Source organism: Danio rerio, chromosome 21 (assembly GCF_049306965.1).
Source record: "Danio rerio strain Tuebingen ecotype United States chromosome 21, GRCz12tu, whole genome shotgun sequence".
In the NCBI taxonomy this organism is placed as follows: Eukaryota; Metazoa; Chordata; class Actinopteri; order Cypriniformes; family Danionidae; genus Danio; species Danio rerio.
Window position 1 is genome coordinate 50173208 of NC_133196.1, and position 15659 is coordinate 50188866.

Sequence of the window (15659 nt, forward strand, 5' to 3'; positions counted from 1 at the left end):
TTCACACACACACACACACACACACACACGTATAGCACATGTGTTTGGACTGTGGGGGAAACCGGAGCACCTGGAGGAAACCCACGCCAGCACGGGGAGAAAATGCAAACTCCACACAGACAATTTGGAAAACAAACACAACTTTCAAACAGAGGAACCTTGCACAAACAAAATGTGTGTGTGTGTGTGTGTGTGTGTGTGTGTGTGTGTGTATGTGTGTGAGGTGCTGGTCAATTTGCTGCCCTAGGCAAGATTTTACCTGCTGCCGTTTAGTTATTAAAAACATCTGCTGGACCCCTATAAACCAGGCAGGTGGACCAGCTGAAAGCAGCAGGTTAGGCTGTTTTAAGCTGTTTTTTTTTTTACCTGGTATCGCCCATCATTCCACATTTTAAACATTTTAAAGATATATTCTGTTCAAAAGATCTCTATTAAATGCTGATGAGCAAAAACAGATCAGAGAGATGTCTCTGTTTGAACACTCTCAGAGATGACAGATGAAGATGATCAGTATGATGACAGATGAATAATGAGCATCAGTATAAAAACAGATGCATAATGAATGAATAAAGAATAATAATAATAATGAATACTGATCATACCAGATAAATATAGATGATCAGACCATGTTCCTCCTCTGGCTCTGGGCGGTGTGTGATGCTGGTCTTCCCGGTCTCCCTCCGCCCACCGCGGGCTCTGGAGCTCCGCAGCCGCCGGAGTCGCTCTTCATTCGGCTGCTATGAACCTCCAGGACTACGAGGAGCAAACCGCGTTCCTGGGCGCTTGGGGCCCGTTCCAGAAGACCGTCTTTAGCCTGCTGTGTCTGAGCATCATCCCGAACGGATTCACCGGTTTATCCATCGTGTTCCTGGGTGACACCCCGGCCCATCACTGCCGGATCCCCGAGACGCTGAACCTGACGGCGGGCTGGAGAAACGCGTCTGTGCCGCGACCACAGCCGCACGGAGACCCGCGTGCCAGCAGGTGCTACAGACTCCGACTAGACCTGGTGAAGAACTACTCGGACGGTGGTCTGTTGCCCGGACTGGACGTCAATGTGTCGGAGATCCCCCGGGAGGAGTGCGCGGACGGCTGGATCTACGATAAAGAGATTTACAGCTCCACCATAGTGTCGGAGGTGCGTGTCTGCGGTTATTCTGTCTGCTTTACTCGATATAGCGGAGATTTACTCCTGCAGAAGTGTCTCGGTGTTGGAGTAATGACATTACGGGGAATGAATCTGTGTAGACTGCAACACCATTACACATGTGCAGGGTTCTGTCTTCAAAGTTGAGTCAAATCAGGCTCAACACATGGCGATATTACATGTTATGTTTAATGTAGCCGAATTGAAGAGTGTTGATTGAATAATTGATCAGTTTCACTTCATGTATGTGAGATCAGCTTTACAGGCTGTCTAATATTTAATTTAAACAATAAGACGAACTCAGATTCAAATTAAACCTGCAGGTAAAAGCATCAGCTAGTCAAATAAGAGTGTTATTGTAATATTTATATATTTCCAGCATTAATGCATTACTCTGAGTGTTTACATTTCAAAACGACTCTTAGCTGAAGACTGCTGCTCAGTCATGAGGAAAACACTATGAGGATGTTAAACATGAATGTTCATTAAAAAAGACAAGTGGTTAAGATGTTGGAGGAACACTGCTGTCTATTATGATGATGAACACACACGGAGAACACTTCAGTGTTTGTTGAACTGTTCGCCGGTGCTGGGAGTTGTGTACGGCTCAGTGTTTTATTATTAAAAGTGCTTCATCCACAGAATATGACATGTTTGTGCATTTACAGAGATGATTGAGTGTGCTAATGATTCCCTGTACAAGCGGATGTAGTAATTGAGTAATGTGCATTGTGTGTGTGCTGACAGTGGGACTTGGTGTGTTCGGATGACTGGAAATCTCCACTGACCTCCTCAATCTTCTTCTGTGGTGTTCTGACTGGTTCTGTGATCTCCGGTCCAGTGTCGGACAGGTGAGGATCGTCAAATCTCCTCTCCCACGTGTGTGTGTGTGTGTGTGTGTGTGTGTGTTTCTCTGCTCTGCACATGTGTTTATTATTTAACAGTTGATCAGGTTTAGACATACAGACACACAGCTGAGAGTCTGGAGTCATGAACGCTGAATTAAACACGCTCTTCAGACTCCATCAGGAATGAACTCCTTGCTCTGCCGGTTTTCTGCTGTTGTGAGTTGCTCCTCCTCTGATCTGACTTACAGGCAGAACTGAAAACACACACAGCAGCTCCCCTAATGCGAGTTATAGAGCAGATCTCTTATTAAAGAGACTTCACCACAGCATTAAACACAAACCAAGACCAAACCTCTGCCACAGCAGCAGCAGCACTTTGCAAAATGCTTTATTGTCCTCCAGCTGTGATCCTGCATGTGACCTTGTGTTTTTCCTCATCGCTCCTCTGTCATATATTGTGTCTTCAGCAGATCTGAGCAGAGGTAGATTGTGAACGCTAGCCATGTGGCTAAATGTGAAATCACATCTCTGTTTAGCACGTTTGGTGAAGCACGCTGACTGAGATGAGATTAAACATCAGTGGAGACCTGCTTACAGCTGCTCACTCATATCACACACACACACACACACACACACACACACACACACACACACACACACACACACACACACACACACACACACACACACACACACAGACACACACACACACAGTCACACACACACACAGACACACACACACACACAGACACACGCACACACACACACACACACACACATATAGCGCATGGGTTTGGACTATGAGGGAAACCGGAGCAACCAGAGGAAACCCACGCCAACACGGGAAGAACATGCGGACTGCAGATGGCCCTGTGCTATTTAGTCGTTGTGCTGAAAGCTAGTGTTTAACTAAAACATCATACACATATATATTTCTAAATAAATTACTCTTATTTGCCTATTGAAAATAAACTTCTTTGCTTTTGGTTTTTAGGTTTGGCAGGAAAATCGTGCTGTTCGTGACGATGGCGATTCAGACGCTGTTCACCGTCGTTCAAGTCTTCTCTCCATCTTGGCAGATTTTTTGTTTGCTGTTTTTCATTGTTGGAATGGGTCAAATTTCTAACTATGTGGCAGCGTTTGTTTTAGGTAAAGGCCTGTTGGAATTTTGGGGACATTTGACTTTATCATTAAATGATCACAACTCATCATTATATCCTCACAGACACAAAGTAGATCAAAATACATGAGTGATTGTTAAAATAGAGCATATTGCTCAGCACATTTGTTCAACTAACACCTCTTTAGTCTTTGCAGTACAGATGCATGCTGTTGTCTCAGAATGTACAGTAATGAATGTCAGCAGCTAAACCTGTTCTCCAATGCGGTTTCCAGGAATGGAGATTCTGAGCTCGTCTGTTCGGGACGTGTACTCCACTCTGGGTGTGTGTCTGTTCTTCTCCATCGGCTACATGATTCTCCCGCTGGCCGCTTTCTTCCTGCGGGACTGGAGATCTCTGATGCTGGCCCTCACCATCCCCGGGTTCTTCTACATCCCCCTGTGGTGGTAAAAGGAACTGTGCACAGACACCCACAGAGCTGTTTGAAGCATTCTTGTATATTAAATCTTTGCTTGTCAAAGAATACATTTGCAGAAAAGCAGATTTAATTGAGACAAATTATGCTCAAAATCTAACCTCACAACTGCTGTCCTGCACAGATCTGATAGTGCTTAAAGCGTCGAGCGCCAGCCTCATCCCTAATGCTGGAGAAATGTGCTCAATTTTGAACACAAATGAATACATTTTTTAGGAAATCTGCAAGATTACTGTTCATCTAGAAGGTCTACTCAGCTAAAGCCTCTGGCTTTTTTAAAGTATTGCTAAAACACATGTACAGTACATGATTTATATGCTTTAATCATAAGTAGACATTGATGACTGAATATTTAGATTTAATCACTGAAGCTCAAGTGTAAAGTACAGTGCTCCCTGTGTGTGCGGCGCCGCAGAGCTCTGAGAGGCTGATGCTGTTGTTTGTTTTGCACTGGCAAACCTCCAGAGCCGCCTGCAGATCACAGACACGGACCTTTATAAAGATGCTACAGACCACACTGATGACTACATGAAGATCTGTTTCCCCTCCAGAACTGTACAGCTCTTCCTAAACCAACAACCCTGATTGAGGAGTATAAACGGGTCCAGTATGAGCTTAGGAAGTCCATTAAAGGGCCATGAAACCCCCTCGTTTCAGCAGGGTGTTTTAACACCTCTTCTTTGGAAAAAGTCAGAAAAGTGGGCGTGTCCAGCTCTGTTTAGGGGGGAGTGTCGGAGGAACTAAAGTGGGAGGGTGTGGGAGTGTCGATTTGGGCACGCGCAAGTTTCAGAGTCAAAATACACACACACACACACATACATACAGGAGAATGTGATGGTGTTTAACCTACATGGACATCTGTAGTCGAATTATTAGCCAAATTATTAAATGGTGGACTTTAACTGCAGTTTGGCTCTTTCATTCAGGGAATTCATTCATGCCCCTCGCGACACACGAGATATTTGATTCGAGGAGCTGCTCTAAGCGTGTATTTTTCATGCAATGTTTTATACCGCACGGCGAATGAGAGAAAAAAACCTCCGCATTTCCCAGAAACTTAGATGCACACGACAGGTAGTGTCAGAAAGCCGCGCGTGTTATTCCGGTCACTAAATGCGGTAAAAACCCTACACGAGGTTAAAGTTTGGTTGTGGTGCTAACGTGTTTACACTCTGTGCAATAGTTTGTTAGATACGAACAAACTGAATAAACAAAGAGCACTGGTCGCTCACTTACCAAATCTGTAGAGACAGGACAATCACCAGCAACTACTAGAGCCGCGTCTTTATGAAGAGAATACTACAAACGATTCCAGATCTCAGCGTTTGCAGATGAGAACAGCTCTCAGGTAAACAATAATTCTCCTTAGACACGTAAGTTATTGTTGTCGCGCGTCGCATACACTGTAATCCACACGTGAGTCTGAGCTCTCACAGAGAGAAAATGAAAACGAAACTTAACTGCAGCAAACTATAAAAGCAACACTTCACGCTTGTTTTGCCAACACAACGTGGCGTCTCTGTCCTGAAAACACGGTGATAGTAATGAATATTAATGAAGTTGCACAATAGAGTGCGCTGATTGGTTTGACCCAAGCCTTACTCATGCATTAATGCAACACACTGTAAGACGTAATAAGACTCACTCTGGCACAGACGCCCAGTCTGCACGCTGGAATACACACTATTATGTCATGACCGTGACGCAGCTTCAAAAATTCGTTTCAAACAGGAAGTACGAATTTGCTTAAAATAACGCAAAAACAACCAATTTACACTTTTTAGTGAAATATAGGTGTCCTAATAGTGTTTTTAGCAGTGTGGGACACATATACGACTGTCAACAGCTCAAAAAATGTGTTTTGGTGTTTCGTGACCCTTTAAAGTTGGTATACTACCAAAGGCTTGAAGAACATTATCTGACAAACAGCACATGCAGCTGTGGCAGGGTATTCTGTCAAACTACAGGAGGAGTACAGCCATGGAGGTCAAGGATCCTACACTTCCTGATAGCCTTAACAGTTTTTATGATCATAACAAAGCAGACATCCCTAACAAAGCCCCCTGTGATCCCGAGGACTTTATACTGCAGGTCTGAATGGTGTTTCAGCTGGAGTCCTGACAGTCAGTGCAGAACAAGCAGCAGGTGTGAACACTGATCATTTTAATCAGTCATGAACAGAAACAGTGTCCCCCAAAAACACTGCATACAATCCCTCCAGAGCAGTGGCATTTACATCAGTTGCCATGAAATGTCTAGAGAAACTCATTCTTACCTACATCAGCACTGTGATCCCACATTGTTGATCCACTACAGTTTGCCTATTGTCCCAAAAGATCTGTGGATGATGCTGTGTTCCTGGTAAACCCGGACAGCAGCAGAAAATATGCAAGGATGCTTTTCCTGGACTATCTCTCTGCTCTAAATATCCTCCACCCACAAAAGCTGACTGTGAACCTGCATGACCTTGGTATGCCGACCACCACCTGTCATTGGATTCTGGACTTCCTCAGCAATAGAGCACAGGTGGTAAGGATGGGAGGAGAAGTCTCAGTAGAGCTTATGGTCAGTACAGGTTCACCACAGAGCTGCTGTCTCAGCCCAAACTATTCAAGCCTGATTTATACTTCTGCGTCAAGCGATCGGCGTAATCCACGGCGCATGCAACGCGTGTAGCTGTGCATATAAACTTCTGCACGCTGTCTCTGTTGGTCTGCATTAACACTTCCGAAACGCTAGTTGGCAGTGAGGTGTAAATGTTCCTCTGTGTCGAGTTTCTTCTCTGCTGTTTTGCTTTTCCTTAATGCTTCCGGGATGTACAAGTGGCTCAAACTCGCTCATTTTGAGGCAGGAACTGGCGGACGTGCAACAACTTTAACTATGAGGTAAACACAAAACAAAACTTTCCATCCGGAGCTCCTTCACGGCACTCCACACTTGTAAACAATCGCTCCATCAGGCTCGCACCATTCGCGCGGCTCTCGGTCCCGCCCCGATTCGTCAAGGCTACCAAGCCGACCAATCACAGGGCTTGCACTACGCGTTGTTGCGACGTGTAGTTATATTTTTTTAAAGGTGCACGTCAGCGACGCCGACAGCCATGGCGAAGGGCTGTGCGTCAGCACCGTAGCATACACCGGCGTTTGACGCAGAAGTATAAATTAGCCTTAACGTTCTATACAAATGACTGTGTTTGATCCCGGCATGACACTATCGTCATCAAATATGCTGAAATATGAGATCAGGAAAAAGAGGCGTATAGGGATGTAGTCAAAGATGTCATTGTCTATGGAGAGAACAACAACCTCATCCTCAATGTAGAATACACCAGAGAGATCATCATAGACAGGAAGACCTCCTCCTCTTCCTCCTCCTCATCCTCATTATTAAAGGGCGAGGTGGAGAGATGCTGTTCACACTGTCAGACTGTCATGTTCACCTCTGCAATAAGTGCTCATTTTGTTTTTTTATTTTATTCTTTGGCTATTGAGAATTGAGTTTACAGGCTGCACATATTGGTTGTACATCAGGAATCCCTCTGTAATGGCAGGGTGGGTATATATGGCAATTAAAGTTCTTGACTTGACTTGACTTGACTTGATTCAAGTGTACAGGAGCTGTGATCCACATGCAGCTTTACTAATATGAAAAGAATAGTAATTAGCAGGGTTTACCTGGAGCTGAAGAGCAGATCAATCAGGAAGATGCTGTGGATTCTGAGATATACACACACTGACCCCAGAACTGCTCATCTGGCCAGACTCTCCCTGTCCAGAAGAAACTGCAGAAACTCTGGAGATGTGGAGACGTCTGTCTAACCTGCAGCAGAGGAGCTCCTCTGCATCTTCATTGGTCTCCAATAAAACACAAAACACAGGTGTAAAGTAGGTGAGAAGGGTTGAGTAAAAGGCAGATTGAGGAAATTTGCTATAGGAGACCTTTATCTGAGTCTCTGGAGACGTGTGTGTGTGTGTGTGTCTGTGAATTTTCCAGGTGTTATTAGGGTTGGGGTGAAGGAAGATGAGGCGAGGACCCAACTGGGACTTTATTGATGCAATAGAAAAACAAAAAAACAACTCCGACAACCCCGCAGGGGGAAAACAACAACAAGCGCACAAACAGGTTAGACTTGACTGAAACAGACGCACAAGAGCACACTGGGTATAGTCATACATAGGGAAATGAATAAACTGATAACAGGGCAGGTGAACATCACGATTCATAACAGGACAGGGTGGGACTGGAGAATACATCAGCCTGCTGGAGAACACAGACCCACTACAAAGAAGAGAGAACGGAGATCACCTGAGACCGCAGGTTCACTACAAGACAAAGACAAGAGAAACTTACATGACCAGACAAGAGCTGTGCTGGGCCTCCAATACCACGACACATAAGGGTAAAGTGGCAGGGTCCAGACAGCTGTGTTCCCTCCTCTACAGTCAGGATCAGCAGGGCTTCAGAAGGCCAGGACAGTTGTTGGTGTGCTTTACCCAGAGCAAATCTACAGTCCCACTGAAACTCCTGTGGATGTGTTCAGTGAGGTGAACTGAAGATGCAGGAGGTCCTGAACGCAGAGATCCACCTCATGGAGAGTCATCTTTCCAGATTACCTCAGAAGAACAAACTGAAGACCTCCAGAACATATAAGCAAAAAGATGCTGCAGTCTCCCTGATGCTCACATGACCTTCACGAGTAAAATAATGTCAGCATTACAACTTTCAGGAAACAATCTATTGATGTGTTCATTTTCAATCTGGATAACACATCAAAAGGTTTAGAGCTGGGGTCACCAAACTTATTCCTGGAGGGCCGGTGTCCTGCAGATTTTAGCTCCAACCCTAATCAAACACACCTGAACAAGCTAATCAAGGTCTGCTAGGTTTACTTGAAACATCCAGGCAGGTGTGTTGAGGATAGTTGGAGCTAAACCCTGCAGGGTACCGGTTCTCTAGGACAGAGATTGGTGACCTCTGCTTTAGATCATTTGGATAACTCAAGCAAAAGTAATTTTATTATGAATTTCACATGAATAAAGCTCTTTCCACATGATTACAGCTTTATTAAATGGTCATGTGCATGTTTGTGGTGGGAAATTGGTTTATCAATATGAACCAGTGATATCTCTGAACTGTAATAATGGTGAATAGAGAAGTGCTGTGTTTCCTTGTTCTGTATTTATCTGCGAGGTCTTCTGGGATTATAGAGCGAGCGCTGTGCTCACGTCTGCATGATGTGTCCTCAATATCATGAACAGAGTCGGCTTCTTCAACACATCCTCTGTGCTGGTCTGGAGGACTGGAATTTAATTAGGAAGTCTTGCAGGATCTTCTGGTCCACCACTGAACTTGATGACAAATCTGCAGAAATGCTCAGCCGTGTGAGGAGCAGCAGCAGCTTACTATGGTGGACAATGTGGAGAAACATGATGAAGAAGTCTATGGAAACATGAGGAGAGAGCAGAAGTAAAGCGGCTGGGTCTGCTGAGGGTCTCGAGATGTTCCTGTGTTCATCTGCAGTGTTCAGTGACTCCAGCAGGAGCTCTGCTGGCTGTAATGCATATGTTGTGTAATTCTCTGAGACTGGACTTTGACAACAATGACTAACAGGAGGAGGATAGTGAAGCATAGGGCAGATAACAATCAGATCTGGAACAGCTTGTAATGCTGATAAAGACAGGAGACAGGGTTACTGTACTGTTTTACTGTACTTAATTCTGTATTTCTGCATGGATGTCAAGAGTGCTGCGATAAAACTGAAACCTTTGATGGAATTTCTATAAAAGTTGGCAAATCTTTGCAGTTCCTTGATTGATGATCTGAAGATGGCTCTGAGTGTGCTATACTGAGTTTGAAATGTAATGCGTTTTGCCTTTAAGGTGTAATATAATGTGCATTTGTTGTGTAAGGCCATACAATCAAAGCACTTTATTGGACTAGACAAATAAGATGGAGTCAGTCAAAGCACAGACCTGAACATGTATCACTGAGGTCTGACTGCTGAACATGTGCTTGATCTCTGTGTTCTGCATCTGATGAATGCTGTGATCAACAAAAACTGTTCACAGCTCACAACATGCCAGTCTTTAAATCTTTATCAGTTTAAACAGTGACCTGTAGGAATCCTAGAATATCCCTCAGTTTATCTGCAGCTGATGATCATGATGAAGAGAGTCAGTTGTTGTTGTCGTTATGTTCAGGTTTATTCCCGAGTCTCCGCGCTGGCTGCTGTCTCAGGGCCGGGTCCAGGAGGCGGAAGCCATCATCAGAAAAGCAGCAAAGATAAACAGAGTTACAGCTCCGGACGTCATCTTCCCCTTGATGCAGGTCAGTACACACCTGTCTGTGAATAAAACTGCCTGAACCAGCCCATAATGTAGGCTACATCCTCCATCTCACATCAGCAGAGCCGACACCGCTTGATAAAACTCATCAATGCTGAAAAACTGAATACTGAAGATACGATACAGCAATCACAACACGTCCAGCTATGACAGAGGGATGCTGGACAATACGCAGGTCGTGTTTTACTGTTTCCAGCAAATCTGCATTCACGTTTCATGTTTTTGTTCGCTGCTTTTGAGAACACAACGGCCGACTCAACCGTACAGTCCTGAGGAACACTTCAGTACTCTGGTTTGACACATTGGGTTTGAAGTAATGGTTAAAACTGCAATTAGTTCAAATTAAACAAATGAAATGGTATTGAAATATCATGTTATAAACACAAGTACCAGCATCCTAGTTTTGGTGTAGTGTTTGGTTTGGGATTAGTTTCATCATTTGCTGGTACTTTAGTCATTTAGTAAAGCCGAATCATCACTTTTGTGTTCAGATTAAATTAAAATGATTTTATTAGGATTGAAAGCACATTTAATATCAAGTATTCAAAGACAGTCAAATAAATGTCAAAATATAGAAAAACCAAACAAGGAACAATATTTCAGATGATAGTTAACGATATTTTGAGCCAAACTGTGTTAATTTCACAGACACCATAATGTCAATTACTGTAAATATGACAGACATGCTTTAGACACAGAAAACATTTCATTGACTTCTGAGGCCTGTCTGAAAATTAGACAACAGCCATTCTGATAAAATCAACTTGAAACTCAACAGGTCCCTGTAATGTTAAGAGAACAGAGCTTTATTACACATCGATTGAGTTGATGCTGGAAAAGCTCTTCTTTGTCTTAGACTCAAGTATATTGTCAGTGTAAATCCACTGGCTTTATATCATTAACCCAAAGACTGTCAGCGCTGTTGGAGGTTGTTATGACTGTCCGAATAAGGATTCTTGGTATTTTTGTAGCTGTGGCTCTCAGATGATCTTTTGCTCACACTAATGTGCAGTGTTTGATTTGAGACTTGTTTTTCTCGCTGTGAAATAAAGCGTGTTTGTTGTTCCACGTGCGTCTGCAGTCTACAGAAGATGCCGGAGGCGTGCAGAGCTTCAGTGTGTGTGAGCTGCTCAAATCCTCCAACATCCGCTATATGACCGGCCTGCTGTGTCTGATCTGGTGAGAAACACACACACACACACACACACACACACACACACACACACACACACACACACACACACACACACACACACACACACACACACACACACACACACACACACTGTTTGTTTTCTATGTTACTTCTTATTTGTTCTCATGCTAAGGGGCTTTTGCAGTGTTTTAGTATTATATAAATATTGTATCAGTTTTCCTCACATGAGAAAAATGTGAAAGGACTGATCTAAACACAGCGGGCATGTCTGTCTCTGAGATGTTGCCTAAAGGCTCCATGAAGGGCTTTGAAAAGTGCATTTCTTATTCGATGTTTGAAGCTATCTCAACTGACACGTCAAGAGAGGGCGGGGCATATAATAGCTCCTCCCCTTTTTACCAGTCAGTCAATCACATTTTGCTTTTCCACCGCTCAGCCAGTGACAGTGTTTGAGCTCAAGCGCATCAAATGTGTCAGATAGTAGAGAGCATTTGATTGGCCAGAAGATTAGATGAGAAATTGAAGTACGAGGAAACGAGAATAAAACTGATAATGCATTTAGAAGAGACTAACTGCAAGCTTTCATATCTGTTTTATATCGAAGCATGAATTTTGTCACTATTTTGCACAAGATTATAGATATGCTAAAAACGAACAATACTAATACTAACATCTAAAACACTTCATCTGACCTTTATGTTGTTCTTACTCAAATGTTTTTACTCTGCAATATTGGTGGAATGATACTCAGTGTGTGAAAATGTGTCGAAGCTGAGTTTGTGTGTTTAGTGAATCAGACGCTGTGCAATATTTGCAAATGAAGCTGATTGTCTGAATGTGGGGTGTGTGTGTGTGTGTTGTGCTCCTTTAGGATGGCGGTCTCCATCGGGTACTGTGCTCTCTCCCTGAACACCTCCAGTCTGCACGGGAACATCTACCTGAACTGCCTGCTGTCAGCGGTGGTGGAGGTGCCGGCGCTGCTGATGGCGTGGCTGATGCTCCGGCTGGCGCCCCGCCGACACTGCCTGGCCTCCACATTGGCACTGGGAGGACTGGTGCTGCTGCTCATACTGCTGATCCCAGAGGGTGAGCGTCTGCATATACCACAGTGCAGCACTGCCAACACACTCACACACGCTTCAGTTAACGGTGTATTGTGTTGTGCTGTTTACCTGTAGATCAGAGTTCTGTTACCCTCGCTCTGGTGATGCTGGGGAAGTTTGGTCTGTCGGCAGCGTTCTCCATCATTTACCCTGTTACTGCTGAGCTTTACCCCACTGTGCTGAGGAACACCGCTCTAGGAGCCTGCTCAATGTCCTCCAGAGTTGGCGGCATTTCTGCTCCATACTTCAACTACTTAGGTCACTAAACTGTGTTTTCTAAACTACTTTTGACTCAGTTTAATTGTTGAGTTCTGTAGATCCTCAATGAGGAAAGAAGCTTACATTTATATCAGACAAGCCAAACTCAGATTACTCTCACAGCTTCATTAACAGCAGACCTAAGCTTTAACTCCAGCTCATCACACCTGGGCCAGCTTCAGTTAGGCTGTTAGTGAAGCCGGAGCTGCCCTGTGTGTTACTGTCTGAGTTTAGACGCCTCCGGCTTAAATCACTGACCTGCTGCACTGTTGATTATATCTCTGTCTGATCATGCAGTTGGACGGGTGAATCTCAGGTGGCCAGCGAGTGTGTATTTATTTCCTCTCATGCCTGTAACGCTCAATAGCTTTGTTCTCTTGTTTGCAGGAAGCTACCACAGATCTTTACCGTACATCCTCATCGGCGGTATAAATGTGCTTTCTGGTCTGCTCAGTTTTCTGCTTCCAGAGAGTCGAGGATCAGCTTTACCAGAGACTATCGGTCAAATGCAGACCGTAAAGGGGTAAGTGTGAGGAGAACAGCGCCCTCTGCTGCTCACTGTGCATTAGCATTACATTCTTCCTGGAGAACACACAACACTACACGTTATTCACTTCTCCGTACACAAACACAGCTGATCTTCAGCTAAACTGTAGTGATCTACAGTGTGCCAGATGGAGGAGATGCAGGCGTGTGTTTGGGAAACTGAAACTCTACGTAATGCTGTCCATGTACCGACAGCTAGTTTAAAACCTTGAAGGTTTCTATAACAGTAGTGAGAACTGCATTATGGTTGCATTTGCTCTGATTACAGCACATGAAACACGTCTGTAACTGTTTCATTGGTTAAATGTGTCTGATGTATTTGCACACTGTAGATATTCCCAGTAAATCACCAGCAATGCTCTCATCAACCTGTTGGAGTGTCTGAGCAAAAGCATTAAGCTAAAGTTTTTTGCTTTAATGGTAAATATGATGTTAAAGACAGACCCTACAGTCAGAACTCCTGAAGTTATGAACCCACTACTGTTCAGACGACAGTTTTTCTAGATCTGCTCTTTGCACTAATGTCCTCTCACACTCTGGACTCGGCTTTCTCTGGGTTAGCTCCAGTTCCAGGAAGAGGGATTATCAGCTATCCATTTAAATATCAGTTATTTTAATCATGATGGTCGATTCTTGATCAATATTTGTCACCATGCTCTCTCACCTGCTCTGGGTCAGGTTATATTCTAGTTATGTTCAGGATTAGAGATCACAAATGGAGGTTACACTAATTAGCTGTGCGCATTAAAGTGAACAGTGAATTATGGAGAAAACTACACTGCAGATCTGCTTTTCTCAATGAGAGTTTCTGTCTTTTTTCTTGTCCGGCATTACTTCAGCTAAAACACTTTCTACACAAGTGTACAATATTGTCTTGTTTTCAGAAAAAAATGAGTCAACATTTTTTTTTTCTTAAGACAATTCTTACTTACGGAATCCCGGAGGGGACGTAGTGGAGAAGAAAAAAATTATGGGTGAAAGAAAAAAATGGGTGGGAGGAAAATATATATTTCTAAGTTTTTGCGCTCCCTCTCTAAGTTTTACGTTGTGTCGCGAAGATGTTTTACGTTCCCTCGCAAAACCTTTTTCTCCACAAACACTTCCTGTTCACTTCACTCACGTAAACCCTCCCGTTTTTGCTGAAATTCTTCCGTATTTTACCACTCTATCCCACTTTCTTTACATTAATACTGTGCGTCGATCACCAGTGGGGTTTTTTTCACCCAGCCAATTTTTTCTCCTCCACTACGTCCCTTCCGGGGTTCCGTACTTACTCCATTGGCATCTTAATTTTGAGTTTCTGAAAACAAGACAACATCTTCTTATTTGAAGAGATTTATGATATTTGCACTAGAAACAAGACGAAAACTCGAAGTTAGAATCAGCAGTTCCTGCAGTGTATAAACATGATTATGATCCTTCACTCAAGATCTGTTTATGAGAAATGCCCACATCTGATGGTTGTTATTTGACTGGACTTTCCCCTTTTACTTGAAAGTAATGCAATTATTGAGAGTTAATGCAGTTTTAGAGTTTGATGTTATATGATGAACATATGATGTTATAGAGGGGTGTGTTTACTATTAATATTATAAATACTATAAATTATTTTTTACAGGTTAAAAAAACACAGTCCACTCAACATTATCAGTGAAGAGGCGCGTATCTGAACGCTCGTCACAGATTTCTGGAATTATGATACGATGTAAATAAAACCCTTCACACCAATGCTGTCTTCAACTGTACACCAGTAATGACACCTTTGGTGTAATAAAAGCACACATTTTACAAAGCTTTGCAATTAACAGTGTTTACTGTTTGGTTTTGTGTACAATGTTTTTATCGGGTTATTTTTGGTCCTAAATGTGATGAAGGACACATGCAGTATATAATAAACTTTGGCTTTAGGTACAACTTTGTCTCTGTCTTTGTCTTCTCTGTCTTTCTGTGTTCTCTCTCTCTCTCTCTCTCTCACTGAAAAAAGCAGCTGAACACAGATGAAGTTTTAGTCAACCGAAACTGCTTTGGTCCAGTTTTCAGATTTTAGAGATGTTCAGTTCAGTCTAATGCAAATGTGACTGCTGAAATGCCAAACACTGAAGAGCAAATCCAATCAATCCCAAACCAAGCAGACCAGCAGGACAGTGAAGGAGGACACTCAGGGCCAGCGCGTCCATAGAGGCGACCTAGGCGGCCGCCTAGGGCGGCAGAATAAAGAGGGCAGCGTCCCCGAAATTACCCTCTCCCTCATCCATGTCTAGGGTGGCAGAATAGAGAGAGCGGCGTCCCCGAAACTACCCTCGCCACCCGCGCCCACAGTTATATCTGCGTCTAGGGCGGCAGAATAGAGAGGGCGGCGTCCCCTAAACTACCCCCCCCACCCCCATTTTCACTTAGGTTTGAGGGTGGCGTGACCGTCCTTTGCCTAGAACGGCAGTTCAGCTTGCTCTGGCCCTGAGGACACTCCACAAGCTGATGAGAGTGAAGGAGAAAAAACCTGTAGAGATACCAGACTCAGTTCAGTTTAGTTCAGTTCAGATTCAGTTCTGCATTTCTCCTCTAGCCAAACTTCTGGTGCAGAGCTGCAGTCAAGAGGAGGCTGGAGAACGCTGGACGTCCACTGGGGAGAATCTGCAGGTCTGAGTATGTCATCAGTGGGTT

General features: G+C 43.8%; 2 protein-coding genes across 10 annotated transcripts in view; one reads left to right on the forward strand and one right to left on the reverse strand.

The window, feature by feature from the left end:
• galnt10 (UDP-N-acetyl-alpha-D-galactosamine:polypeptide N-acetylgalactosaminyltransferase 10 (GalNAc-T10)) overlaps nucleotides 1-1747 on the reverse strand; it is a 32445-nt gene extending 30698 nt beyond the window's left edge. For all 8 annotated transcript variants that reach the window (XR_012396611.1, XR_012396610.1, XR_012396609.1 and 5 more), the window contains exon 1: nucleotides 603-1747. The gene's annotated coding sequence lies outside the window, so the exon portion shown is untranslated. The remainder of the gene's footprint in view (nucleotides 1-602) is intronic.
• Nucleotides 690-14912, forward strand: slc22a21 (solute carrier family 22 member 21). Of its 2 annotated transcripts, none has more exons than XR_012396618.1 (10): nucleotides 690-1138; nucleotides 1895-1998; nucleotides 2990-3144; nucleotides 3391-4225; nucleotides 5477-9918; nucleotides 11017-11114; nucleotides 11963-12177; nucleotides 12270-12452; nucleotides 12840-12975; nucleotides 14617-14912. XR_012396618.1 is itself a non-coding variant. In NM_001308558.1 (10 exon segments), coding segments are annotated over 10 exon segments (1641 nt in total).
• The last annotated feature ends 747 nt before the right edge of the window (nucleotides 14913-15659 follow it).